At 41.6% G+C, this 23,782-nt stretch overlaps 3 protein-coding genes across 4 annotated transcripts; 1 reads left to right on the top strand and 2 right to left on the bottom strand.

Moving 5' to 3' along the window:
• Positions 1 to 13: 13 nt before the first annotated feature.
• trpv1 (transient receptor potential cation channel, subfamily V, member 1) lies at positions 14 to 13,037 on the bottom strand. Its single transcript, XM_084564593.1, has 16 exons — positions 12,883 to 13,037; positions 10,993 to 11,220; positions 10,710 to 10,867; positions 10,468 to 10,620; positions 10,158 to 10,295; positions 8,833 to 9,131; positions 8,526 to 8,702; positions 8,280 to 8,435; positions 8,104 to 8,199; positions 7,928 to 7,998; positions 7,602 to 7,767; positions 7,445 to 7,511; positions 4,715 to 5,043; positions 4,513 to 4,628; positions 2,869 to 2,990; positions 14 to 2,787 (listed from the first exon to the last, which is right to left on the bottom strand). Exons 2-16 carry the CDS (start codon positions 11,199 to 11,201, stop codon positions 2,702 to 2,704), a joined length of 2,343 nt encoding a protein of 780 aa, XP_084420719.1. The 5' UTR covers positions 11,202 to 11,220; positions 12,883 to 13,037; the 3' UTR covers positions 14 to 2,701.
• A 331-nt stretch (positions 13,038 to 13,368) lies between these two features.
• shpk (sedoheptulokinase) lies at positions 13,369 to 21,096 on the bottom strand. Its single transcript, XM_084564195.1, has 7 exons — positions 20,369 to 21,096; positions 20,149 to 20,290; positions 18,450 to 18,624; positions 18,200 to 18,352; positions 17,813 to 17,988; positions 17,307 to 17,507; positions 13,369 to 16,015 (listed from the first exon to the last, which is right to left on the bottom strand). Exons 1-7 carry the CDS (start codon positions 20,504 to 20,506, stop codon positions 15,621 to 15,623), a joined length of 1,380 nt encoding a protein of 459 aa, XP_084420321.1. The 5' UTR covers positions 20,507 to 21,096; the 3' UTR covers positions 13,369 to 15,620.
• Positions 21,097 to 21,250: 154 nt separating this feature from the next.
• emc6 (ER membrane protein complex subunit 6) lies at positions 21,251 to 23,548 on the top strand. Of its 2 annotated transcripts, none has more exons than XM_084564197.1 (2): positions 21,251 to 21,435; positions 22,105 to 23,548. In XM_084564197.1, exon 2 carries the CDS (start codon positions 22,136 to 22,138, stop codon positions 22,466 to 22,468), a length of 333 nt encoding a protein of 110 aa, XP_084420323.1. In that variant the 5' UTR covers positions 21,251 to 21,435; positions 22,105 to 22,135; the 3' UTR covers positions 22,469 to 23,548. The 2 variants fall into 2 exon arrangements, with proteins under 2 accessions (XP_084420323.1, XP_084420322.1); XM_084564196.1 differs by having other exon boundaries at positions 21,255 to 21,435; positions 22,102 to 23,546.
• The last annotated feature ends 234 nt before the right edge of the window (positions 23,549 to 23,782 follow it).

Below are 23,782 nucleotides of genomic sequence, written 5' to 3'. Positions count from 1 at the left end.
TCTTGCAAGTGATCAATTGCTACTATTATTTTTGTTGATGAGTGCTTTTACCCAGCACGTATTGTGTGTACACATCTGTACTGTTCATTCCCTGCTCTCTCCTCATCATACTCGTCTATCTGTGTGCCTGGATCTCAACAGATCCTGTGTAATTCCTACTTCTGACAGGTTGTTAAAGTTTTATTATGCATGTGGGAAAGAAGAAAAACTGATCTCTCGCTGGAAAAACTCCAACGTCTACTGATGAATATTATTTTCACAGGATCATGTCAGGAATTTTTGGCTCCGACTAGTTCTATTGGACTGACCAAACTGTTGGCGTTGATTCTTCAAGGTTAATTACAGTCACTTCAGGATAGAAGACAGAGTAATGATCTTGTTCAGTGCCATGAAACACTGGAAACTTCAAAAATACAGCTGGAACAGCTTGCGGTATGCACATGTACGCAAAAGTTTTATTCTTTTGAAATGTTATTATTTATTTGTGAAACGGGACTACTCGATTGATTCCACGTGGTCAGTTTAGGAAACATGAAATCAGGATGTCTGTTCGTATTGAAGTCCCTACAGGGAGCAATTATGTTGAAAAGGCAACGCTCTGGTCTGCTTAAATGCTGCAATGAATTCAGGTGTTTAAACAAAAAGACTTTTTTTTGTCAATGCCACGGTTGGCAACGAGATTGTGAGATGTTTAGGGGCAGAAAAAAAAGTCACGAAAGATTAACTCTCCTACCTTAAAATGGCCAAAGTCAGGTTAACAAGGACACACTGTTATGAAGTTGTGCCATTTTACGTTTGTGTCCTCTTCAGATCGTTTTTGTGTCCATGACAAATGTATTACTTGAATGTTGAGATTATTTGTTTTTTTTTGCAGGTATTGAAAGGGATGGGTTAGCTATGAGGACAAAACTCTGGAGTAGAAGAAATAAGTGTTAATAATGTCATGTAGAATCTACCTACTGTACAAGCCTAGCCAGAGTTTTGATCCCGACAACAGGAACTTCAGTGAATTGTGTGTAGTTGCTACTGATTCTGATGTGAAGTCTGCTCGAAACGACCAAATTGATCACTTGCAAGATCACCTGGAGGTGAACGACTTTTAAGTTCAAAGTGAAACAGCAAATGCATTGTTTATTTTATTGTACACTGACTTACCTACTAGACTACTGTAACTTTAAAGTTTAATGATTGTGTGTGAATGTTGCCTCCTGATGTGGGCACAATTAAGGGTGAGTGTGAGAGCGTTAGTGAGTGTGTGTGTGTGTAATACAATGACGCCCATGTTCTGTTCACCTAACTCCCTAACAGCCCTTAAAAAGCCTTAAGTGTTTGGTCCTTGGACTTTCCTTTGAAAACGAGCATGGTTTTATTAATGAAACCCCAAATAATAAGGAGGAGAAGATGGTGAGAATACACAGCAACAGCAATTGTTTTCTTTTTTCTTTCTTTTTTTTTTTTCCTTTTTATTTTAATGACGTTTCGTTGAATAGACAGAGCAATTCCTTAGAGATTCTTTATTATGGAAAGCAAGAAAAGGAGTAATATTTTGTAATTATATATTTTAGCAATGTGTAGTTACTGAGCTGTAACATTTTTTCCAAGTTTCAAAGCTTCAGTTTGCAGTTGTGACTATTTATAATACTTGATTTGCTTGTTATTTAAATTTTATTTTCCTCTTTGTTTCTTGTACTATTGCTGTGAAATGGAAGAAGGTCCATAAGCCTTTCTTTTGTGTCATTCTGTACGACAGATAACAGGCAAGAGCGTGAGAGTTGTGCTACTCTTTTTGTAATATTGTAATAATAAAATAAAGTTCTAATTTATGCTTTGAAATGAGTCTGGTTGGACATTAATTCGTCGAAATTTAACAGCAGAAGTCTCGGCCGCTTTTTCTGCTCCTTTTTATTCTCCATGGATAATAACTTTACTGTCCGACAGTTCAGGTGTAGCTTTCTTTTCTCTCACAGACCTGCACATGACTGATTAGCTCCAAACACCCATCTAGATCAAATATAGTTTGTGGCAGCTAGTGCTGAAGGTTGATGATGTTGCACTCGTTGCTGTGCCTTCATTCCATTTATCCAGGCCTGCCTCTGCCAAATAGCAACAGGAAGTACGGTAGACGAAGCCAGCTGTGAAATCTGCGGGACTATCTGGCCGCAGTAGATTTAGCTTGTCTGGCTGTGATGAAAATGGGACTGGTATAAAGGGCACACAGCGGGAGGGCGGGATCAGCACCACCGTGATCAGTATTACTCCATGAAGGATTTTAGCGGTGCCAGAGGTGCCGGCAGGTTATGGCCTTTGTGCAGAGGATGTGCTTCCTGTTCACGTGCAGAAACGGCATGTGGAGACACCGCTGGATTTAATGTTTAATTTAAAACGCATGATTTCCTCAGCATTTAATCAACACTTGTTGCAGCTTTCGACATTGATAAGTTCTACTTTTTAACACGTCATTCAAATGCACAAATATCTACAATGGTTTCCTCATCACTGTTCATCTCAGTAAAATATGGCCTCAAAGACCAAATGCAAAATCAGGCCGACACACTGGAGTAAAAGTCAGTCATAGGAGTAGTTCACCCATGTGGCAGTTAAATTTCTTGGGGAACTGAAAGGGAACACTGTCTTCAGGTTTGAATGCTTCATTGCTCAGGTCAGTCAGGCTGAGCATCCAGAATGAAGCTCCGTTGGTTCTTCAGATCGGCATGGGGGTCATCTCTGTGGACTGATATGTCTGCCACCGCCTACTGCCTTCCATGAAAAAGCCTCTCCAGCTCCTCCCTGTGGGCAAAGGAAGAAATGTCACTACAAGATAATTACTCTCCCGTCTCACATAAATGCACTCGCGTCCCGTTTCTGCACCTCTGGTTGGCCTGTCCGGCGGGGCGTCTGAGCCAGGCTGCTGGAGACGTTCGCAACACCCAGGATCCTCATTGATTTTAGCCAGGTTGATGTTCCATTTGTTCCAGTTGACTTCCTCCACTCTGAGACAACAGGAGGACACATGCTCCAATTACTGTCTGCTGTGTGACACATCAATCAGCTGCCAGTGCAGACGAATTAGTGAAGAACACAGTGTGCTGCGCATAAATTGATCCCGTTCAAACAGCTGCGTCTTATGTTAACTCTGCTCTTTGCTTCTGCTTTCTTATTATCACTTGATGAAGTCTGAAGATCAGCTGGTCGTGATAGTAGTTTTAGTGGAGTGGATTTTTTGCCTGTTGAAATTGCTAAAAGGGATGAGACTATGTAACATAGCCGACCGTCTCTCACCATAAATACAGCAGTCGTGCTCTGTTCTCCTGTCCTGATGCATAGCCACTTTAATCTGCAAGAAAGCCCCAACTGAAGAGCACTACAGATCACTTCCTCCACTATATTTTCCCTAAGCACCAGAAACCAACTGCTGATATACTCATCTCTTGGTTTGCTGTGCATCATATACTTTGTAGTAATCTAATGAAACACACTTCTATAAGGGAATCATATTGACTGAAATACTTTCCAACAAGGCCCTTCCACCAGACAGGGCCTGCATTTAGATGACAGGAGCCCTGAGTGAGGACAGCCATAGCAGCTCTGTGAGGCTCCATTCGGGACAATGGTGCTTTAAAAGCTAATGAGCAGAATAACAACTAATGCTAACAACAACAGTACTGCTAACATGCTCGTGTTTTTTGGCCATGAACTAAAAAAGCAGTATGAAAATGTTGATCCGATTATGACGCTAGAGGAGAAAGGTTTTGAGATGAATGAGAGTTTGACATTATGATGTCATCGGTTGAAATGTTAAGGGATTACTTGAGGCACGTGATGGTTCTACTCAATCCATGCAGCTGAACCACATGTGTCAACATCATGGTGGAGCTAGAGAATATCAGAGGATTGTCAAAGTCAAATATTTATCCCCTTGTGAACATGAATACCTCTGTAACATTCACTGAATCACAGCAATCCATCCAACACATGCTGAGATACAGTATTTCAGTATGAGCTAACTGACAGACAGGTCCTTACCGGTGATGGGCCACGGTGGAAATGTGTGTGTGTCATACAAAAATGGAGTCAACACTGCCAAAACATTGAATGGGCACACGGAGCTGGCTCTGAAACAGAATTAATCCTAGACCTCCCTTTTAAAATTGTATGTATGTAGTATGTTTTCAGCCTTATACACTCCTGAAAGTGGTGAATTTGAATGTAACTCACTTGTTTAAATTGTATTAAAGATTATATGTAGCTGTCTGCATAGGAGTTGCTTGCCCACCTCTGCGCCACTCAAGCTTCACCCTCTTTGTCCATTTTTGAAATAGTTGGGAATAAGCCAGATTTCAGCACTGATGAATGGCCGTAGCCACACTGAGCTTCAAACCTGCTCTTCATACATCCTACGTGTGAAGTCATGAAGGCTGCATCCATCTTTTTATACAGTCACTGGTGTCACGTCACCAAGGACGTTTGCACGTTGGATCACTCAAAACCAGCAATGAACCGAGAGGAGCCAACCTGAAACACCGCCGGCGTTCGCCCCCAAGAGCAGTGCGGATGACTATATCCACCCCGCACCTCCTCCTCAGACAGCAAGGCAGCCTTTTCTCCATGTCCAAGATAGTGACAGCCCTCTGCAAAAGAAGCCCCCGTGCTTCATTAAACCACAGCTGCCTTGAAAAAGTATTCACACGGCCGCCGAATGGTCTAGGTGGCTCACCTGTAGCTTCCAGATGCTGGCGCTCTCCATGGTGATCTTCTCCACGGTGCGGTTCATGAGGGCGATGAGCATGTTAAGCAGCAGGATGTAGGTGAGTATGATGTAGCAGATGAGGAGAATGTAGAACACCTCGATGTAGCGGTAATCCTGGGTGAACTCCATGTCGCCCATGCCGATGGTGAACTTGAAGAGCTGCAAAGTGGTGTAGGATATGTTTCTGAAGGTGGGTTTGACACAGTCCTCATCAGCACTAACGGGGCCAAAAAGACGCCCCCTCTGCGAAACTGTGACGTTTTTCGGAGGAGGCTCTATGAGCAGGCTGACCACCGCTGTGACAGGAGAAAGGAAGAAGATTACATGCAGCACATCCTTCACAAAATGCACGCTGTTTTGGGAAAATTAACAAATCCCAATTTTGCAAATCATTACAGAACTGACCTTGGGGTATATTTTCAAGTCAGAAATTGTTTTTTTGAACAAGGCAAGGCAAGGCAAAATTTATTTATATAGCACACATGGCAGTTCAAAGTGCTTTACATAAAAGAAAGATGTCATATATACATCAAAATAAAATCAATTGGGTAAAACTCTAGTTAATAAAAATACATACATATCATATCCATAGAAGGCAACAAAAATAATAATAATAAAAAAAAAATTTAATAAACAGATGGAAATAAGGAAATGGAAAATCAAATAAGATAAAATTATGGAAAAGCAAGAGAGAAGAAGTAAGTTTTTAATTTAGTTTTAAAACAATCTGTTGAGGGTGCGGTCTTGATGTGTTCAGGAAGCTGGTTTCAGAGTTTGACTGCATATGAGCTGAAGGCGGCTTCACCACATTTAGTTCTAATAGTTGGTGGAACCAGGAGTAGTCTCTGTTGCGACCTGAGTGACCTTGGGGGTGCGTAGTGGTGGAGCAAATCTTTTAGATAAATGGGGCTACTACCATTCAAAGTTTTAAAAACAAGAAGCAGTATTTTAAAATCGATTCTGTGATTCACAGGGAGCCAATGTAAGCGTTTGAGTAGTGGTGTGATGTGATCTGTTCTTTTAGCTCTCATCAGAATCCTTGCTGCTGCATTCTGGATTAATTGTAGTTGTTTGATAGTTTTCTTGGGAAGGCCTGAGAAGAGACTATTACAATAATCAAGTCTGCTTGATATGAAAGCATGAATGAGTTTCTCAAGGTCTGTTTGTGTCATTAGGTCCCTAAGTTTGGATATGTTTTTTAAATGATAGAAAGCTGATTTCATAACTGTTTTAATGTGACTGCTGAAGGAGAGGTCGCTAAATTTTAGTTTTTTTACCGTTGTTTTTACTTGAAAACCTTTGGTGTTGAGAAAAGAGGAGATGTTAAGCCTCGTGTCTTTATTTCCAAAAACAATCACTTCAGTTTTTTCCTTATTCAACTGGAGAAAATTCTGACTCATCCAGTTGTTAAGATCACTAATGCAGCTAAGCAATGTTTCAAGCGGGCTAATGTCATTAGGTGAGAGAGCAAGATAGAGCTGAGTGTCATCAGCGTAGCTATGGTAGAGAGTTTCTATCTTTAAGGTAGGAGCTGAGCCAGCTAAGTACAGTGCCTGAGAACCCAACCCAGTGCTCTAGTCTATTTAAAAGTATGGTATGATCTACCGTATCAAATGCAGCACTGAGGTCCAGAAGGACTAGGACTGATACCTTGCCTGCATCCAGGTTGAGGCGTAAATCATTTAAAACTTTGATCAGTGCCGTCTCAGTACTGTGATGAGCCCGGAAGCCTGACTGGAAACAGTCAAGACATTGATGTGATGTTAAAAAGTCATCAAGCTGGGCGTAGACTATTTTTTCAATTATTTTGCTAATAAAAGGCAGGTTCGAGATTGGTCTATAGCTGTTATACGCGGAGGAATCAAGAGTTCTCTTTTTTAATATGGGCTTTACTAGTGCGTTTTTTAAGGACTTAGGGAATACTCCAGACTGCAAGGATGAATTTATAATTGTGAGCAGATCTGATGAAAGAAAGGGGACAACAGATTTAAAAAAGTTGGTAAGAAGGGTATCAAGACAGCAGGTGGCAGAGCTAAGTTTGTTTACGGTTTTGATTAAAGTTTCTATGTCTACTGGAAGGAATTGGGACATTTGGCTCTTAGGACCCTTTGGTGTAGGTTGTGAGTCTAGCCCGTGGGTTGTGTGTGCATAGGATGAGATGTTAGATCTGATTTGGTCAATTTTGGCTTTATAGAAGGAGGCTAACTCATTACATGCATTAACCGAGAAAAAGTGAGATGGAAATTGTGAGGGAGGGGTTGTCAGTTTCTCAACTGTAGAGAATAGTACCCGGGGATTGTTCATGTTTTTAGTGATTATGTTGGAGAAAAAAGATTGTCTTGACTTGCGGATCTCACTGTTGTATGCATATAGTTTTGCTTTATATTCAGTGTAGTCAGATGGATGTTTGTTTTTGCGCCATCTTCTCTCCTTCTTTCTACAGTCCTGCTTAAGGGCTTTAACAGAGGGGCTAAGTAGCCAGGGAGACCTGTTTTTGTTGGTGGGCGTCTTGGTCTTTAGGGGAGCAATGTTGTCCATAATGCAGACCATTTTCGCATTGAAATGGTCAAATAGGTCATCTGTTGTACAAGATGACCGTTTGGTGGTGGGTGGGAGTAGTGCAGGATAAGATATGAGAGCCTGCTCAAATTGGGTAATGGTATTGGCGTTAATCATGCGCCTCTTGGTCGTTCATACCTGCTGAAAATCCAAAGAGGAACACGATGTAGACGAAAAGAAAGCGCAGGATATCGCTGAGGATCATCTGCGGTGAAGAAGAGAGACAGACAGCCTCAGAGATCAGAACTGGTAACTGTGATGCTCACTGTGGTGCAGCGTAATCTGTACATCTCACCTTCTGTATCATGACGCTGTAGACGCCCATGTGTCTGTCACCCCTGGAATAGTAGAGCATGTTCACCCAGCTGAGGGCAAGACACAGCACCAGGAAGCCCAGGTACTCATGCTGCCCAAACAGATACAGCCCGACAGCGACCAGGAAGAGAACACCCTGCACAAAACTGTCAACAGCAGAGAAACCACTGAGATCCTGCAAAGATTTGTGATTAAAGTTATAAAAACTATGAGCTATAAAAAATATTCAATCCCTGTGGAAGTTTTCATTTTGAAACTTTGCAAAAAGTTTTGACTGTGTCTCAGAAGATAAACTTCTCTACTCACAAAAGAATCTCATAATATCCATCAATCAGCAGCGTCTGGAGCTTTGGGCGTTTCCTCCTCATGTCTATGATCTGGAGAGTTAGATTAATCAGTGCGGAGTACGTTTATCACAGGTTCCACAAGGTAGTGATATGAGTCACTGGATATTAATTCAAGACTCAAAGGTACCTACATACCCCCATGAAAAAGAAGTAGCAGTTTGCCAGTGTGGTCAGCAGCTGGCCAGAAACATACAGGTAACCCTGCAGGTTGTGCTCAAGGGGAAACGGTGGCTGTGGGGCATAGAGGAAATATCAGGCCTGTGTGGTATTATTACACAGATCAGTCATGCTGTTTTTAAGAGACAGCTCACCTTTCCATCTTTTTTATTGTAGGCTACAAGAGTGAAGATGATCAGGTACAGGAGGTAGACCAGGAAGTTGAAACAAAACATTCGGCCTGCAAACATCTTCCACTTTTCCTCCAGCAGTCGGCTCAGAGGCTCAGTCTGGAGCATCTCGTGACGGTTCTGAGAGGAGACACATAAAGGTGACACATGTTTGGGTTCAGAATAACGACTGCTGCCTGCCGCGATAGAGCTCACGCTGCTGGGACTCACAGGAATGTCGCTGCCATAGACCAGTATCTCCAAGACTGAGTTGCTGTCACACGAGTCCACAGAGGCCAGGTCATACAGGGAGCAGTGGACTGGTCCATAAACCCATTCGGTGAATTTACGGGACAAGTGTTTGGTGTGACTCTCTTGGAATTCCCGTTTCAGGATGTGTGAAAAAAGCTGACATACGAAAATAAAGGGAAAACAAATAATGTTCAATCTCATATACCTTGACTGAAATGAACTTTACTGAACACAGGCACTTGAAGCACATTTGGGTGTAATCCTTAGATGACTCATAGTGTTTTACCCCAATCTTGCCAGTCTTGGCAGCCATTTTGAGAGGTGTCAGGCCCTTGTTGTTCTCAATGTCCTCCAGCTTCAGCTTGGGATGCAGCCCGGCGGTGGTTTTGAGGATACGGTCATACATGGCGGTGATGAAATCCGTGTTCTCCTTGGAGTTATCAGCCACCACCACCAGGGCATGCAGCACCGTGTTGCCATGAGTGTCTTTCTGATCAGCATTCGCTTGCTGGTACTCGTTCTCCATGAGGTAGTCCACCATGTCAGGCTGGTTGGTGCAGGCGGCCAGAGACAGGGGCGACTCACCTGGACACAAGACAAAGAGAGACTCTTGTTGATTTACAGCTTTTTACTGATCATATTGCATCTCGCTGAGAGTATTTAACTTTGGCTACATTCAAACCCAGATTTGGGCAAAATTCATGCTATCTCTAAATTCCCCCAGCAAAATCTATCAATACTCAAAAATGAGTTGGACTTACTTGTTTAGAGATTTGGTAAACTGCAGGTCTGAGTTGTTTTGAATCCATCTGCTCAAGGGGAAACATTTCTTTGTACAAGCATTTTTATGTGACAGCTATTTTGAAAGCCAGTCAACCTTGTGTTTCACGTTTAAGAGAATAAACCCATCCATATGTTTTCAGTATTTCCTTTGGAGCTTCCCTTAGACTTGCAGCAAAGCGATTCCATGAATGACTTATAAATTGCTACAGATTTGAGAAGGGAAATTAAGAAATGTATAAAATGTTCACAAATATAAGGAATTAAAGATGTTATACCCTGATTTATACATTTTAAATTATTGATGAGATCGTTATTAAATGTTCAAATGACTCATGTTGTGTTTTACTCCTGTTACAGTTAAAGGTAACTTGATGAGTTTTTGGCCACTGGTGGCGCTGTAGAGTAAGATTCTAATGAGAAGTAAAAAAAAAAATAAAAATTGTTAGTATCTCATGTCCTGTCAGATGTCTCTTAACAAGATGCAGATCTTTTGAGTTATCTACATTGCCCAATAAACACAGCTCAGTCTCAGGCCATGGAGCAGATTTAAGATATCACCAAATTTGCTGAGATATAACTCAGACACCCTGCATCTTGTAACAGGAAACAGTATGTACGCATTCAAAATTAGAAATCGACACACAGAATTATAATTATTTTATCTTATAGTTATTATATAGAGAAATGTAGGAAAACAGTGCAGTCATTAGAGAGGTAAATAACAAAATGGCACATTTAACTACCTTTATGACTGAGTAATTCTTCTTGTCAATAGAGGATCTTTGCGTGAGCCTCTAGAAGAGCTCTGAAGCAGCAGCATGGACTCACCAAAGTAGAAGTTGGGTCCGTCGTGTGGCTGGAAGAATTTCCCGCATGCTTTGGCGTTGACGTCTGCTCCTTTGCTGACCAGCAGCTTCGCATAGCAAATACTCCTCCTCTCAATGGCTATGTGCAGAGCAGTCTGACCTGTCAGAAGATGGGTCACATTTCTTTATGTCTTTGTGACAAACAAACAGCAATGGGTTTTGTTCTAAATTACTTTAAATTGCATTCTAACAGCATGTCTGCTTTATATGGCGAATGACAGACACGTTAGAGAGGACTGCGTCAAATTCAAGCTCCCAGGTCCATGGCTTACCCTCGTAGTAGCTGCTGGTGTAGGCTGCATTCACAAACTCCTTAATGTCGCCCGTCTTCTCTGAAATGTCAATTAGTAGTTCCACTGTCTCGTTCTTGCCGTCTTTGAGGTGCAGCAGAGCTTTCATTAGGGCGGTTTTGCCGTAGGACTGATCTGCAGATGTGACCACACATACAGGGGGGTTAACACACAGGTCAGCAGCTTACAGTGCGGTGCAGCATTAAGGGCCCTCATGCACTCACACAAAGAGTCAGAGAGTTTCTTCATGTTTTGATGCAGATACTGTTGCAGGCCGTCCAGCTTTCCGATGTCCCTCGTGGCCACTGCTTCAAACAGTCTTTCGATGTTAAATGTCTTGCTGTCTCGCCTGCTGTCCTCCTGCACCTTACCTCGAATCCCTCTACAAGCAAAATCCATCCATCAAATACTCCATTTTAATCAACACCGCAGGGCTTGATAATACACAGAACACATGCTATAATGAGTGAGGCAGCGATCATTTTATTACTGCATGGAGAGGCTCACTTGTCAAAGTTGAGATTGAATCTGATTTGAGGTTTGGGAATCTCTATATCCTCCTGGTAGTCTGTGTCCATGGGAGCCTTGGGAGCCTCTTGGCTCAAACCCAAAGCAGAAGCCAGACCATCCTTCTTAGATGCTTTCTGACGTTTTTTCTCCTCCTCCGTCCTGTCGTCCGACTCCAAAGTGAAGCCGAACATCTCTGACTTCTTCATCTTCACCACTCCGAGTTATCTGAAGGATGACACGTGTACATTATGCACAAAAACAACAACAACAAAATAAACAGATCCAGTTAAGAAGCAAGCTTATAGAGAATTAAAATTATATCAAAGTATACCACAGTTTTATTTCTATAACTACAATCAAAATAGTCTCAAGATGCTTTACTGAACCCAGAGCCTGCAATCCAAATCAAACAAGTTGAGGAACGAAGATTACACTTTGGCTGAACTTATCACAACTGTGTCAGTAGGTGACGCACACATACTGATTTAATGAGACATAAGTAGTTGTGAGGCAGTATGTTAAGAACAACAAGTAAGTAAATAAATAAATAAATAATGGAGGACAAAGCGTTTAGTGTGTCTGCACCAGCGGTTTCTGCAGCATGTTTATCACAGCTCACCGTCCTTTAAGGGCACAGACATATTTTCAGACATGTGACGATTCAACCCTCAGTGACTAACAAAGGAGTTTATTTAGAAGAAGATTTCCGCCGCGGCAACACACTCACAGCACTTGATCCAGTAGCCACTTGCTACTCTGCAGGATAATCAAATCACTCACAGCCTAGTTTTTGTAAAACCAACAGAATTCCTCCGTATTTAAATTCATCACGGTGATCTAAATGAATGAAAGTATCCACAGCTCTGATTTAAAGGAACCACGGGAGCCTGCAGATATGTTTGGCGTCTTCTTGTTCCCCTTTTCAACCAGAAAATGGGAAATAAGTGACTCAGCAGCTGTGAGTCTCCATGAACATCATATGAGGAATATTAATAGCATTACAAGAAACAAAGGATTGAACAAAACTGAAGCAAGCAGGTCTGCTTGAAGATTATTTAACTGTACTGCACTGAAACAACAATACTTTTAAAAATAGGGTCACTAAATTCACTCTGGCATAGACCTCCTTGTCGCTATGTGTGTATATGTGTTAACACCTACACCATGACATCATGTCCTGCAGTTTTATTTATGGATCTATTGATTTTCCACTCACAGTAATGTACGCTGGGTTTTATTTTAACACACCAGCATCCTCATCGAAGGTCATAAAAGCGAAATCTAGAGCTCCAAGGAGTTAGTTGTATGTTCAAATGTATAATATATATCATCAAAACATCTCATTAGGACAGTACAGGACAGTGCTCATGCCATATTCTTCATAGTCTGAAACAATCTCATCAGCTGAGACTGGTAAATAAAGCAACAACAAGTAATTGGACTCACCAGAAGACTTCCTGTTTCAGATTGTCTTTGTTATCAAGAATCTAACCTTCAAGTCAAAAACAAAAACAACTGTGCGCCGTCCAGTGTTTGGCAGAGACACGGGTGTAGGAATCCTATTGTGCTGCGTCTTATGATGCTCAAGTAATGTAAAGGAAATGGGATAGTAGGAGCAGCAACCCAGAGGGAGATAAAGTGACCCGCCCTAGAGAAAATCAGACCACATTACCGGGTTCTTGAGTGCTTAAAAGGATGCTGTATTGACCATGTGTGTTCAGAGCAAGGAAGAAAAAAAAAAAAAAAAAAAAACATACTACCAAGAATTAAAATGTGTCCAGTACAAGAAGGCAAAATGTGTTTGTAATGAAATGAATCTAAAAGACAGTGGTATCTTAGAAATAAAATACTCTCATGCTGCACTGATAATCATGAAAAAAGATTTACCCTTCACAACGCAGTGTTTCTTACTCCGGGGGTCTGTCACATGTGTAAAATGTTTCTTCTGTTTTTAGTCCATAAAGTTGCTTCTGAGAGCTTCCTGGTTGCGCTTCTGACTGCTTTGAGCTGAAGTGGTATGTGTGTGTGTTTTCAGGGCTGTGGTCCTGTGACTGTGTGAGTGCAGAGCATCTGCCTTGGCATAAGCTGCGGGTTTGCATTTCTGAGATCTGACGATTTCCTTTCATAATATCACTTCCCTTTTTAACCGTCAGACATGCCTCACTTGAATTATTGCTTGCACAAGATGGCGTAACTAAAACTCACAGAGACGTCTGACCAGACATATATAATGTGGCTTGACAGAAAATCTGTGACAGAGCTCAACATTATCATTCTTGCCTTTCAAAGCTTACCTGGAAAACAGAAATAAATTTAAATGATGTGCAAGAAAAATATTCAAGATTTGAGACCAAATTAAATACATAAGGCTGGTTTATTTGTACCGTGTCAACATCCCTTCATGTGTTACTACATGTGACGGCTTTTTCCACACTCACATTGTTATTGCTTGAAAAAAATAAAATAAAAAAATCATAGAAAATTCTGAAGCCCAAAACAAAACAATCGCATGGTCCTGATAAAAATGTTTTACCTCTCATTGATTTATTCTAATTATTTGCTAGTTTGTCAAGGAAATTAATGGTTATTTTAATGATAACATAAAAAACAACAAAAACTGAGGACCTTTATTCACCACTGCAGGAGCAGAAACTCTAAATGAAAGCGTGTATTAAATGAAAGAGAAAGCGAAATCATTCATCTAAACCAGAACTTCATGCATCATTCTCCTAAAATTAGGCAGTGGAAAGGACTTAACCTGAATCTAAAGATCAGCTGGGATAAAGTGGATCGGGATAGTGAATAAAAGCGTTGCTGAAAAGGGATATCTTTGGATTTAGCGAAAATCCGAAAGACTTTCCTTAAAATAAACGTCAGTTAGATCCCCACCGCTGAACTAACACGATGGTGACTGAGCCTATAGGCCACAGATTGAATTATATGAGAGTCCCTCCATTTACAGCGTGTTAAAACTGGCTGTCTGTGGCAATAAACCACAAACAGTTAGTGATGCATGGTCTGTCTACCCACATTTTATCTTGGTGCCACAGACAGCGGGAAGGGCTAGTGCTCAACTGACTGGTGAAGTCACACAGGCGACACTATTTGGGTCTCTGGCTAGCGAGCTTCAGAAACACACCAGCCGTTATCACTTGATTCAGCCACAGGTTCAGCCAAAGAAAACAAAGCAGAAATGTCTGAGATTGTCCTTTTAAAGGTGCACCATGCCGGATTTGTTGGTCACTGTTTGAGAACGCTACATTCAACCGTAACCCTTTCTCCTCTTCTGACACTTGAAGAAAGAAGAGGAGAGAGCAAAAGAGAGTAGTGGTGATCTAGTGAGCCAGCAAGTGAACCAACAGAGGGAGCGGCGTTGGAACTGGAAATAAAAGTTTATTTTCTGATTGCCCCCCTTGCAGCAGTTGCACAGAAGGGTGAGATCTTATAGCAGCCTCAGTGCAGAGAGGCAATGAGTGGAGAGAGACAGCAGTCACTGACTGGGTTAGCCCACAGTCAATTACACATACTGTACTGCTCTGAGGTTGCAAATCAGAAATGTCCCAAACACAGCAAAATAAGAAAATACAGGGAGAGGGCTGTGGTTTATAGATCAGAAGAATTATTTTGCTTTGACAGCTGCATCAGCGATAGAAATGTGTCCACTCTGGCTCCTAACAATGAAAAAGGTCAGTCTCTGACGACTCTCAATCATCCAGGTCATGGTATGTCTAAGTGTTACTACAAAGGTGGTTCACCACACTGCAACTGACTATTATTAATCGTCCAATGCTGTCAATGTTTTCAGGTTAAAGTTGGCACGTGCGTTTGACATGTCATGTTTTTAAGCTCTTACCCCTACCCTCATATTCTTGTTTGGACTGTACCTTTACTGTCTGCCTGAGAAGCAGAAATTTCAACTGTTATGTTTATCACCATTTATAATCAGCTTACCCCTGGCGTCATTGACTTAATAAAGAACTATATCTTTATTGTGTGAGTGTGCTCTGAGCTTGACTGGAAAACAGACAACTGAACTGAAACAATAATTAACCACGTGAGGTTAACTGGACCCAGCTAGTCCAAAGAGTCACAATGAGTTGAACTTCCATTTCCTAAAACAGACCCAAAGAACAGAAACACAAAAGGATCTTTCACACACCGTCACACATTTTAAAGAGATAAGGAAACACCTAAAGGGGGACAAACAAATTAACCTGAGACAAAAAACAAGGCACAACTTTTTTTTTAGCCCATGTTCCAGCTCATTGTTAACATACAGCTTTAGAAAACAGCTCTGTCTCTTTAGTTCTGGGAACAGAGCCAGAGAGGGCCAGGTTATTGCTTACAGTTGTTCAGTCACAGTGAAATGTTTGATGGGCGATTTGTTGCACTCAGTGCATGGCGTAATTCAGTGGTTTGCCGTCTTTTGGTCTTAAAATGTACACAGACATTATCCATGCTCAGGCAAATAGGCTTTTGCTTTTTGTTTCAGTGAATTAAAATACTGTATTTCAGCTTTTTTTTAAACAAAGCAGCATTATTCAATAAAAAAAAATCAGAAATGTGCAAAATTCTCAATTAATCGTGTAAACAAATAGGATTCCTCCGCAGTTTATGACTCCTGTTCAAAGTCGGTCACAGAGTACCATGGCCACGCCGATGGCGGAGTCCGCATTCTGTCCGTACACCACCTGCTGGGGGTACGCCTTCTCCACCTCCCGTCTTAGCACCTCATTGCGAGCGAGTGCACTCCCGCTGCCCACGATCCTGGTGACCCCCGCCTGCTGCAGGCACTCTGCAGGCATCATGGACGCGATGTTGGTAATGACTCCATGGGACAGCGCCCTGATCACGTGACCGAGAGAGAGGTTGGAGATGGAGATGTTGGTCACCTGGCCCAGGCAGAGGGGATCGTGCCTCTCTCCCAGGATGGTAGGATTCACCCTCAGGTCGCTGGTTTCTTGATTTAGGGCGCACTGAATCAGTTTTTCATATACGTTCGATTGATTCAGCTCTGCACCTGTGAAGGGTCAGAGGAGAACGTTCAAACATGATCTATTGTGACACTCTGTTCACTGGGCTTTCAGTGTCAGTTTCCTTGAAATTATTCAGCAAACCTGAGTTGTAACTACAACTGTAGCATGAAAAGCCTCATGCAATCATTTTAAATTTGCAGATTTTTTTCTTCCGATTCAAGAGTTAAGAGAGGTTGCATTTATCATCTGTATGTGCACTTTTCTGTCAGATCTGCATCTGACCACAGTGCTTGAGGCCAGTTTATCTGTGGTTGTTTCCAGTTTAGAGGACATGTTATCTGTTAAGATAGCACTAGTGGTTTATCTCTTAAGATAGCACTAGCGGTTTATCTCATAAAATGTATCATTCAGCTGCATGTATAGATGAAATAAACTAAGAATCTTTAGTCATGTTAGCAGCTCTGTGGGACTACACTTGGGCACAACAGTGGGCTAAACGCTAAGACAGCTAAATAGCGGCCTGTAACACAAAAGTCAGGTCATTTAACATGTCAAGGTGAAATTTAAAGCCTCTTCCAATTCCCCCCGTCTTATGAACCACCTCCAATCTGTAAAAAATATAAAAACACCCATGAGAGCGCTGTGAGCACTAGCAACAAAAGAGTGGCGGCCATGCAGCCCCTTATCCACACCTTCTCAAGTGTGGACAGTTAAGGCAATAAGCTCTTTCAGACAACTGAAACTTATTCACAGTCCCTATAACTGCTGTGTGTCTACACTGCAGGAACTGAGAACAATCACAGTTCTTACAACTTATTTTTTAGTGTCAAGATCCTTAAGAGATATACCGTATATGCACACTGATTGAACACATAAAGATGATTATAAAATTGCAGCGTTTAATGTTAAAAATGGAACAAAACAAAGAAATAGACCAACAATGACGTCCTGATTTATGGGCGCTATATGCAAAGTGGTTGTGTATGTTTTGATCTATGTGACATCGCTATGCCAACAGCTTGAATGTCACTTCAACGTTTTTACTGACACTGTGATGCAAACAGGAAAAATAACCCTGAAAGTATGTAACTCGAGGAGGAGGTGCCCCGTGGGTAGTTTCTCTCAGGAAGTCTGTTTGTCTTAGTGATGCCATACAGAGGAAATGCTGGGGAACTCCATGAAGGAGACAAGCTCATGACTTTGTCTCAGTTCTCAAAAGCAGGACAGAGTTTGTCCCTTTTGACCGGAAAGTTCCAGGAACTGAAGAAAAAGAGGAACTAACAGTAAACAATACAACGTTAAGTTTACAGAGTAAATAGTAAGCTAAATACATACCAAGTTCTCTCATCCAGGAAGTAAGCATCTCCACAAAAGTGGCCAGAACGTTTCCCCCATTGAGCGACGCCGCCACGGCCAAGTATGCAGACTCAAAGTAAGGGAAGTAAGAGATGGGTGAGGAAGGCTGAGGGGAATGTGGTGGTTTGAAGTCATCTGGCATGGTGAAGGTCAGCTGAGCTGAGGTGCTTATGTTCAGAACTGGGAAATTAAGAGGACAGATAAAGTTTAGAATTAAAGTCTAGAATTACACTTAGTAATTTGTTTTCTCTATGTGCTCAATCATGACAACTAACTTAAACAGAGCTTTTCTCGGCTACACAATTTCGAATTGTTTTCATGTTTGTATCAGAGCTCTGATGCACTGTTTCCATTATAAAACATTCAGAGAGCTGATACCACATATTAGTGCAGTCATAATGGATTGTTTCACTTAAGCTCAATACATGTTAAAAGCGTAATGTGCATTAAGTGTAATCCCTGGCTGAGAGGTATTGTTGTTTCACCTGCATCTGTCCGCTTGCTCATGCAGGAGTAGACAGAGCACTGGAAGTCTCCCAGGGCGGCCCCTACTGGCGTACCAGCAGGGATGCCATGCCATTCAGAGCATGTCTGTCCCGCCGAGCCACCAGATGGCACACACTGAGGAAGGAGGTGCAAAGGGAAGCCGGCACCCTTCAGACTACGGCATGCACACACACACACACAACGCTTTGTTATGGAGGTTAAACACAACAGCCTCTGACAAAGTTAGCTTACAGTGATGCACAAAGTTTTGAGTAAGTGCTGTTCCAAACAAACATGCACAAACTATACATCGTTTGTCATGCTTTTAGTACTTCAAATACTAAATAAAGAGTTACTAAAAACAGGAAGTTTAAAGGTTTACATACATGTTTTCGTTCCACTGATTGGATGAAGTGTTGAAGAAGCCCCAGCTGGCTGCATTTTGTGGCGTCATCACACAACGGTCCAGCCCGCACAGCATGGACACCACATAGTCCTGGATGGTGCCTGCAGCTGTGAAGCCTTCCAGAAACTCGGGTCTGCAGCGAAAACAGGCATCTTCAGAGTTAATTTTCTTTTCACAGGAGTTAGTGGTGTACTACGCTCCATGTGGGGTTTTAGAAAGTCTCGTCTGACCTGTGTTTCATGTACCAGAAGATTGTTGCGCAGCCAAAACCAGTTGCTACGCTGAGATGGGAGTCCGGTTTTGGAAGAGAGGACAGGAAGTCGTGGCTGCAGCGTCCATCTTGCCAGGTGATCAGCTGACTGGTGTCTCTGGCAGTGAAGAAGTCCCTTTTGGACCAGTCGCAACCTACAAAGGGGCAAAGAGGCAGAAATACAGTATATAGTTACCCTGTGCTTCAGTATTTCTGCTAATGTGAGATTAAAGTTGTATCTGACTTAAAGGATTTGGACAAAGATATGCCAGTAGTCAAAATGAATGGCTATAAAGCTACTTTTTAGATGCAACCAGCAGAGGTCATCATAGTACTATCTCTCTTATTGAAGGCCAAAGGAATATTTTTCTGCAGCCAATGGTTTGGTTAAATGTCATGTGAACTGTTGTCCAAAGCAAACTGCAAATTATCTTTAGGAACTGGACTTTCTCCGTTATAAACTATATATAGTTACACAATTACACATTTCTCTTTCAAGGCTCTGCGCTCCAAGATGCTTATTAATGAAATAGTGCATATGACATTAAAGTGTTATATCCCATCAGTGGGGAAAGAACAGTGGCTGAAAGATAACCCTTAAAACGAGTGTGCAAATTTCAAGGTTTCAAAAGTGAATGGACACTTGTCTACTTTCTCTGGCAACTATGTTTGCTAGAGTCAACAGTTTATTCTTAAATGACAATCTAGAAAATGGCTTTACAACTACATACTAAAGAAAGCTCTCCAGGCTGTAGGTGGACACGTAGTGCTCTGCGAGCGCTTAAGAACAAAAACTGTGCAACTATCCAAATGCTGTACATTTGCTGTACATGCTCTGACGAGAACACAATTTTGTCACCTGCATTTTTTTTTTTTTTAAATCATTCAAATTGAGTTTAATGAAATGGTTTCCATGTGGATCTCTGTTATGTTCACACTAAGATTCATGAAGAAATGTTGACCGCTGCTATTGTTGCCTTCCTACCTCTGCTACATGTCCAGACTGACAGGTAATGATTAACACTTGAGGGCTGTGGGGCAATCCGGGGATCATATAAAATCTACACAAGGACAGTGACACTAATTATGAGTGAGCTAGACTGTGTGTGTTTTATTTTTAGTATCTTACATAAGCTGAATGTATCAAATACAAAAGCCATCATGCAGCTCTTTGGAAATAGAGTGTCTCAAGTTGCACATGAGGATCAACAAACAATAAGGCTGCTTCATTTTTTAATTCACTAAATAAACCAAACACCCATTAAATCCCCTTAAGAATACTGTTATAACCCTGTTATATAAAAGTGGATAATTAAACAGTATGGCCCATGATCTCTGTCCTAGATGCTGCATGATTAGGCGGTGGGACCTTGATTCAGGTTCAAGTCTGCTTTGATTTACCTGAATATTCATATACTGTGATTGGAACTGCACAATAGTTTTAATTGGACATGTTGTCAACCTTTCAGGGCTAACTTCCCCTTCCTCTGTGTTTAGTTCATCTAATCACTCTAACATCTGAGCTAAGATTGTTTTACCTCTCATCACCATCAGTGAATGAATGACTGAATGAATGAATGGACATACTGTTTACGTTGCTGCTCAAACTACACACGCATCATAGAGCTGCCGTTACACAAATTGCTTGAGTGTGTGCGCATGCATGTAGCACATTTTACCGCTCTCCGCCTTCCAGAATAAAATCCCGTGCATCTGACCGGACAGTCCGATGCTGCAGACGCGCTGCAGTTTGTCTCTGGGCAGCAGACCGATGCACCGGTTCAGGGCGTTTATGATCCGACCAGTGTCCTGCTCTTTCGCCTGCGTTACACACAAACCCAACAGCCTTTAGTTTCCTGGGCTGCAGCGCGGAGTTAAGAGGCACGTGAACGCACTCACCTTTATCCCGCTACTGTCGAGTACGTCAGAGTCCGTGGGTAAAGTGTGACTCACTGCCACGTTTCTGGAGCCTGTTTCTAATAAAACGGCTTTTACAGAAGTGGTACCCACGTCTAGACCCAGGATGAAGTTAGACATGATTGTTGTTGTTGACGCTGTGAGCCTTGTACTCGGCAGCTCATCCTGAAAAGGCAAAGTCAACACTGCCGCATTCAAGCCGTAGTAAGAAATCGGAAATGTCAGGTTTAGTTCCACACTCAAATGCAAAAAGAGATCTTAGTGAGCTATTTGATTTGAAGAGCAAAACAATTACCACTGGGCCTAACACTGAATAATTGACAGTAACCCCCCTTTGACCCAGTGCTAGCATTTCATTTTCTCGTTATGTCAAAATGTCTTCTGGGCATATTGTTGTTCTCCTAATTCTGTCGCTTCTTGGCTGATCAGATGCAGATTAAAAAGGAAACTTCAGACAGTAAGATTTGGCAGAATCAAAGTCATAAAAGTGAACACATCATGCTTCATCGTGCCTTTATCGAATAATTTAATGAATCTAAGCATTACAAACACACAGAACTTAGTCCCATGAATATTAAGAGGAATACAAGTTAACTGTGGAAGTGGCAATCCTAATAATAGTCTTTGTGTGGTTTGTATCAGCTTTAAAACGAATTGTCAGTTTCTTTTACGTGCAGTTGTGAAACAGTTGGTACCAGCTGAACCTACATATTGCGATATATTGCCTCAAGACAGTGACTTTGGTTTACTTAATTTTGAAGGGCACTTCCCTGTTATAAAAATTGTAATTTCCTACGCTTTAACATACATCGAAGGCATCAATCGTAACCTCCTGCTTGATGACTCTCTTGTTCCCAGAATTCACTGCGGAGGAGCATGGCTGACTTTGGTCCGGGAGTGTCTTTTAAACGAGAATGAATGTGCTGTTTTCTCGCCGTATCAGCTGATATTTCTTAAAAACGATATATTATTGAAGTTCATTAAATAATCCCTACACATTATGTTCCTGTAATCGAGCAAGTCTCGACAAGTCCCTACGTTCATCTCCGGTAAGAGCCTGTCATCAATTACCGTCAGCTTGGAGCTTGGAGAGCTAACAGTGCTAACGTGTTAGCATCAGCTCTGACATGAATGTTAAAATCTAAATTAACGTGCAGTTAAGCTACCCATGGTCGTATGCTTTTGTGTGTGGTTTGACGGCGACTCTCTCTGTTTTTTTGTCTGGTTTTTGGCCTTCTATGTACATGCTTTTATCGCCAGAGCTTTGAATATTATCAGCTTCAGTTTGGCAAGTAGCTAAGCTAACACCGACCATAGCTCCCTGAGAGCTGCTGTTGTCTTTATCGGTCATTTTAAGCGGCTTTTAATAGATCGAGGCGCTTGTTTTCTGTATAATTAATTTGTTTAATATACTAGACTAACTTTAGACCTCCCCACGTCTGTAAACTCACTACATGTTTTATTTTTAATTCAGTAGCTCAGTTACCAGTTGTGAAATTTAGCTACAGGGTTAAAACTACAGTGTAATATCATTATTTCTAATATATTATGTTAGATTTTTTTTTCTTACAAGAGGCCAAGAGGGAGATGATGATAAAGTTGAACCTATAACAGTATATCAGACGTGATAACTTAATTATAGGTTGTACATAAAGCTGGATATGAGTATCTCTACCTTGTATGTATTATAAACATGTCTGAATCCTCTGTTACAGCAGCACCTTCCTGTGGCAGCCCACCTGAGTCAAGATGGCGAGCGTTGTAGCCAAGCGCGAGGGACCACAGTTCATCAGTGAAGTGTCCGTTAGGGGTAACAATGCCGTGCTGGACTACTGCCGCACCTCCGTATCCGCCCTGTCCGGAGCAACCGCGGGGATCCTCGGGCTGACGGGACTGTATGGCTTCATTTTTTATTTCCTCTCCGCGTTTCTCCTCTCACTACTGCTCATCCTCAAGGCCGGGCGGCGGTGGAACAAATGCTTCAAATCACGACGGCTGCTTTTCACCGGAGGCCTTGTCGGAGGTCTTTTCACTTACGTCCTGTTCTGGACCTTCTTGTATGGAATGGTGCACGTGTACTAAAATGATGTGCTCCGAATAACCCTGAAAATTTTCTGTCTAATACTATGTAAACATTTAATAATGTCTGTCCTGCTGTTTGTTTATAGTTGGTTAGTAAAAGACATTTGATTATAAACTGTTACTATATTGGAGATCATGTGATAATTGCAGAATTTACTGCCCTCCTTTTCTTCCTGATCCTCATCATTATGAACTCCTTTAACCTGTAACTCCTGCTCTGCACCACAGTTAGTAAAATGTAGGTCGTAGGTAACTGTAGCAATACATTTTATGTACATTACTAAAATGAGATGATGGCAAATGTGATTACTGACCAGAATAAAGACCCTTCTACAAGTTGTTCGACTACATCAATAATCCATTTGTCAGGCAGTGTCACTTGGTGATATTAATTATAATCAACATCACAAATACATTTGTTTCTAAAAACATAAAAACACTTAATCTCTCTGCACTTTAAGGTCGTTTTGTTTAGAGTCGACCAGTTCATCACAGCAGTGATCTTGTACATGCACAGTAGACATGGCAGACTGCAGTCCTCAGCTTCACATGTGAATTATGAGAATAAACAATAATAAATACAATTGTGTTGTAGCTGTTTCACAACCGACATCAAGGTCACAATCAGCACAGCTTACTGAGCATAGTTTAACAACACAGATACATGGTGAGTCCGTAATAGTGAGGGTTTTATTAAAACTCAGTCTTATGAGATCACTCCTCTGGTGACCAGACATTTTAATAGTAAACTCTTCATTTTAATCCAAAGTCTATTTATGAGGTTTGTGATGAAGATTGGATACAGTAAAATGTAAAGGGCTGGATCTTTTTCATTTTCAGGGACTTTTATGTCTGTCATGTTTACATCGATCAGGCATAACATTATGACTACCTTCCTGAATGTGTAGGTCTCTCTTGTGCCTCCAAAACAGTTGTGACTCACCAGAAATGCTGCCATCAAGGAGTGTCATTGCTATGGGGTGGGGGTAGGTTGGTATATCTAAGTAACATCCACATGAATGCCAGGTCCAAAAGTTTCCCAGCAAAACATGGTCAATGTTATTTACATCTCCTCTCAGTGGTTTTAATGTTGTGGCTGATCGTTGTACCTGATTAAGTCAGATCAACAGCCATATATGCTGTATTGATTTTTAACATGTTTTAACAAGTTTAAGCGTAAATAACTAATTAAACAGTATTAAGAAACTCATGTAATCTCCCATGTCCCGCCTTTAAATCATGACCCAGCCATCTTCCTGTGTACATCAGTGTCCTGGCCCCTTGGTGCAGTTCAGAACATTTCCTTGGACCAAC

Source organism: Chelon labrosus (assembly GCF_963514085.1).
Source record: "Chelon labrosus genome assembly, chromosome: 17".
In the NCBI taxonomy this organism is placed as follows: Eukaryota; Metazoa; Chordata; class Actinopteri; order Mugiliformes; family Mugilidae; genus Chelon; species Chelon labrosus.
Note: the sequence above shows the minus strand (reverse complement) of the source record. Positions and strands in the feature narration are given on the sequence as shown.

Excerpts from the sequence above, each read along its gene's own strand:
- trpv1 (XM_084564593.1), bottom strand. The coding sequence starts at position 11,201 with ATGAAGAAGTCAGAGATGTTCGGCTTCACTTTGGAGTCGGACGACAGG. Across the intron at positions 7,999-8,103 it reads GCTACTTCTTTTTCATGGGG|ATCATAGACATGAGGAGGAA; the intron begins GTATGTAGGTAC and ends CTAACTCTCCAG. Across the intron at positions 7,512-7,601 it reads ACAGCGTCATGATACAGAAG|ATGATCCTCAGCGATATCCT; the intron begins GTGAGATGTACA and ends TCTTCACCGCAG.
- shpk (XM_084564195.1), bottom strand. The coding sequence starts at position 20,506 with ATGTCTAACTTCATCCTGGGTCTAGACGTGGGTACCACTTCTGTAAAA. Across the intron at positions 18,625-20,148 it reads ATTCTGGAAGGCGGAGAGCG|GTTGCGACTGGTCCAAAAGG; the intron begins GTAAAATGTGCT and ends GCCCCTTTGTAG. Across the intron at positions 18,353-18,449 it reads TTCTGGTACATGAAACACAG|ACCCGAGTTTCTGGAAGGCT; the intron begins GTCAGACGAGAC and ends TTTTCGCTGCAG.
- emc6 (XM_084564197.1), top strand. The coding sequence starts at position 22,136 with ATGGCGAGCGTTGTAGCCAAGCGCGAGGGACCACAGTTCATCAGTGAA.